Here is a 4,076-nt window from a genome sequence, read left to right as displayed (position 1 = left end):
TGTCTGAATAAGGAGAAAAAGGATCCCCTTGATTTCCTGGTTGAATGACATCACACAAAGGGACTCATTATCTTCCTGAGTTACTAAATTTGGAATAGCGTCTTGAGCAATGCCATTGTAAAAATAATCATTGGTGGTGCCAAAAATATTTATGAAATAACTAAAGATGTGTTAGATCCATAAGTCATTGCATATTGCTTTGTCTAGTCTAAAGGCCATATATATTGTGATAGATTCATTACTTGCAAAATAAGTTACACCTAACACAAGATGCTTTCAAAATCGCGACATTATTGATTAATATCTCAATGAATATTCATCTGGAAAAAAAAAACAGTAAATCAATGTGTTAATGGGAAACATCATCTGGTTTCCAAAATCTGTTGAGAAACCAATTGGAATCAGTCTCAACAGCTTCACCATCTTGATTTCTGTGCCAGGTATAGTAAGCATGTGTTCTGTTCTTTATGTCAAAAATGGCATGTCCAAAGCTAGCTTCTCTGAATGCCGAGTAAGCTGGTTGTGGTTCTGTATAGCTGCAACTCAAATCATGTTCATATCAGACATAGCTTCATGAAACAAAACTAGAAAACAGTCGCGAATAGTTCATAAGAGTATAAAAGATTCATGTATGGAGCGAGCTTACATGGTTGCTAAGCCTTCAATGTTCCCTCCATCTCCGATGTTTATGTATACAGGAGCTGATTCGTCTTCTTTTGGAGTGCAAATACCATTTGTAATATTATATGCAATATTCGAGACACGTTTCTGATACAAACAAATACAAACAAATCAATTGTAACATGAAGGAAACGCCGGAAAAAAAATCATAAATCTATTTTGGATATATGACAAGTATGTTAGCACTTACAGATCTTTCATAGGCATGTACATGGCCAGCAAACACAACATCAACCTTGTACTTAACAAACCATGACTCAAACATTACTCTCATTGTTTCCCCTTCCATGTAATGATAAGTGTTGCTATTATACCAAGGTGAATGCATGAGAACAATCAACCATGGAGTTTCTTTCCTGTTAACTTTCGGTAGCTCTTCTTCAAGCCATTGGTATTGCGGCGTATATGTCCCTGAGAAAAATGATTCCATTGGAAACCATAGAATCAGAATTGTTTTCCAAGTATGCGTGTGTATGTAAGAAGAATTAGAGAAATCGAGCAATACCATATGCGGAATATGAGGCCAAGACAATGATGTGGGCTGAAGCTCTTTTGATAGAATACCAAAATGGTGAAGTACTGTTTGAGGCTTTATAAGGGGTGCGGTATCGGTGAGAAAAAGGCTTGAATGGTTCAGTTTCACCCTGCAAACCATCATCAATACATGCTAACCAATATCAAGACTTGGACTTGTAAAATTCTCTACACAAATTCTCAAATGGTTAAGTCAAATCGAAGAAATTTCTATTGGAAGCTTACGATTTCTGGAGCATAATCAAGCTCATGGTTTCCGACAGTCCATATCCAAGGTTGATAAGCAACACTCCTCTCTGCAAACCTTCCCCAAGTATCCCACCTATTATTGTCATGATTCGGGTAGTTATCTGCATAAGAGAGATCTCCAACAAACAGCACTGTTTGTCCTTTTGTTGACTTCAATTCATAGTGAGAAAGTGTTCTGTTGGAATCAAAGCTCTGACCAAGATCCCCTGCAAACGATGCCGCATCAGTTAGTAACAAATATGTTGGCCTATAGGAACACAAGACATTGCAAATTTTCTAAACTTCTGAGTAATATTCAACTTATCCATGTTGTAAATATTGAATAGGTGCTAGAAGTATTAAATAACTATGAGTTGAAAGATGAATTTAATTCATATACATTGTCAATATTTTGCACTATCATTCAAATGTTATTATTAGATCATTAAAAGCGTTTGACATTAATCAAAATTACTTCAAAAATCACTTATTTTGATTTGTTGACACTTAAAAACGGTTTACAAAGCAGCATATATAAAATGATAGAAGGAGATTTAAACCATCGAATTCAAATAGGGTGAATGAAATGGAAGAAGACCTCATGAATTTTATGTGACACACAAGTATATCTCAGGTTGAAGGAAAAACATTATAAGACAAACTGTTGGGTGGATAAGAATCAAAATGAGAATTAAGATAGTCTAATAGAGATGTGAAAGTTGTGTAGGATGTAGACGAAATAAGATTAAAAATGACAATATTAAAAGGGGGTGACGGAGTAGCCTTCTAATAGGAAAGATTTGAAAATTAGATAGTTTGCGAATGTAGAGAGAAGACATGTAAATTCTAATGTAAAGAGAATAGATCAGATAAAAACAAGTCAAATAACTTGGGGGTAGAGGAAGACTTAAAAAACCTATAAAAAAATCTACTAAGAAATATTAAGAAAGATCACAAATTTAAAAGACAACTAATAAATATAAATCCGCGACAAAATGTTATCAAAAGGTGTTGATATTCATACTGTTCTCACCGTTTTTATGATAAAAAAGAAATTGTGGTTAATTCATATTGCGACAACTACAATCAGTATCGGTAAAAGTCTTAATGCCACTGATAGTTAAGACTTCATTACTAATGGTAAAGATCACATTGAGTTTAATAGAATAAATTTTACCTATGAGACCAAATGTGTATGGAACATCAGGACCAATTTCCGGAGGAGTTGTAAACCAAAACTTCCTTGTTGTGTTTTCAAGTCCAACCTCATAGTAATATTTTGTATCATACTGTCCAAAAACAATCACAAACATCAACCATTGTTAAAACAACAACACTCATGAAATGGAAGCAATAAAATATAGAACTACCTTCAAATTCTTTATAGTTGCATGATGAATAAAACCAGATGTGTAATTGAAGTATCTATAAGTTACAACTTTCCCTTCAGCTAACTTCTTATACTTGCAATTCGCACTCCAGTATCGCACTGCATTCGACCCCGGTTCATCCTCGGTCACCCAAGACACGATCACTGCTTTCCCCACATGATCACCTTGTGTTATATGAACCTTCATTCAAACCAATCATAGAATAAAACATTGAGACTAAAACTATGGAAAAGGCACAAAAAACCTTTGAAATCACACATCAAAATTGGAAGCAAAGGAAGAAAAGTACACCTGCTGTGGAGCATTATAACCGGAAGGAACACGAAAAACATCGCTATCAAGTGGCATATCAACGGTCTTCTCAACCTTTCTAACAAAAGTACTAGTTGTGCCTCCATTACACAGAAACAACAAATTCAAAACTAAACCTACTGGTAATATAAAATTAGGAAATGATAATCCTTGAAAATGATCCATTTCTTTGTCACAATTTGTTGCAATCTCGAGTGTTTATTATTTATACATAGTAATATGATTTCAGCAATGAATGAAATTGGCATATAATGTGGAATATTCAGATCCGAGGAGAAACATTGTCCATCGTTCTCTTAGAACACAAAGTTTAAGACACATTTGTCGCTTTTATTAACCATTCCTTGTTTTGTCCTTTACCTTTTACTCCTTTTTTTCCAAATGAATTAACATGATTTGTGGCTCAATGATAATACATATGGCTCCAAATTAGAAGGTTGCGTGTTCAATTTCTCGGTTGGGTTCAAAATTAAGTTTTCTTTTCACAAGCACCTTTAAAACACACTAAAGCGCCAATAGCATTGACGCCTCCTCATGAGGCCCAATGCATGTGTGTCAATGCTACCGCGTCTCCTCTTATTGGTATGGGGTGCGTCAATTCATTTGACGCATCTCTACCAAATTTGGTTATTTTTGTATTTTTTTTGAAAAATTGATTATTTTAGAAATTTTTTTGAAAAATTTGGTTATTTTAAAAAAATAAATATCCAATATTTTTCATAGAATATATATATATATATATATATATATATATATATATATATATATATATATATATATATATATATATATATATATATATATATATATATATATATATATATATATATATATATATATGGGTAATGCTAACTTGTGCCTTTGGGGCACATGTTAAGAAACCCACAAATAAAAAATTTATTTTGGAAAAATAAATAAAATTATTAATGA

General features: G+C 33.1%; 1 protein-coding gene across 1 annotated transcript; it reads right to left on the bottom strand.

The window, feature by feature from the left end:
* Nucleotides 1-222: 222 nt before the first annotated feature.
* Nucleotides 223-3,494, bottom strand: LOC127106257 (purple acid phosphatase). Its single transcript, XM_051043561.1, has 8 exons — nt 3,126-3,494; nt 2,814-3,014; nt 2,621-2,732; nt 1,441-1,670; nt 1,187-1,325; nt 872-1,092; nt 647-768; nt 223-536 (listed from the first exon to the last, which is right to left on the bottom strand). The coding sequence occupies exons 1-8, from the start codon at nt 3,309-3,311 to the stop codon at nt 350-352; spliced, it is 1,398 nt and encodes a 465-aa protein (XP_050899518.1). The 5' UTR covers nt 3,312-3,494; the 3' UTR covers nt 223-349.
* Between the last annotated feature and the right edge of the window lie 582 nt (nt 3,495-4,076).

Source organism: Lathyrus oleraceus, chromosome 7, assembly GCF_024323335.1.
Source record: "Lathyrus oleraceus cultivar Zhongwan6 chromosome 7, CAAS_Psat_ZW6_1.0, whole genome shotgun sequence".
Lineage (NCBI taxonomy): Eukaryota > Viridiplantae > Streptophyta > Magnoliopsida > Fabales > Fabaceae > Lathyrus > Lathyrus oleraceus.
The sequence above is the reverse complement of the archived record's forward strand: the minus strand, read 5'-3'. Positions and strand labels throughout refer to the sequence as shown.

Excerpts from the sequence above, each read along its gene's own strand:
- LOC127106257 (XM_051043561.1), bottom strand. The coding sequence starts at position 3,311 with ATGGATCATTTTCAAGGATTATCATTTCCTAATTTTATATTACCAGTA. Across the intron at positions 1,671-2,620 it reads ATACACATTTGGTCTCATAG|GGGATCTTGGTCAGAGCTTT; the intron begins GTAAAATTTATT and ends CATCGTTTGCAG. Across the intron at positions 1,093-1,186 it reads GGCCTCATATTCCGCATATG|GGACATATACGCCGCAATAC; the intron begins GTATTGCTCGAT and ends CATTTTTCTCAG.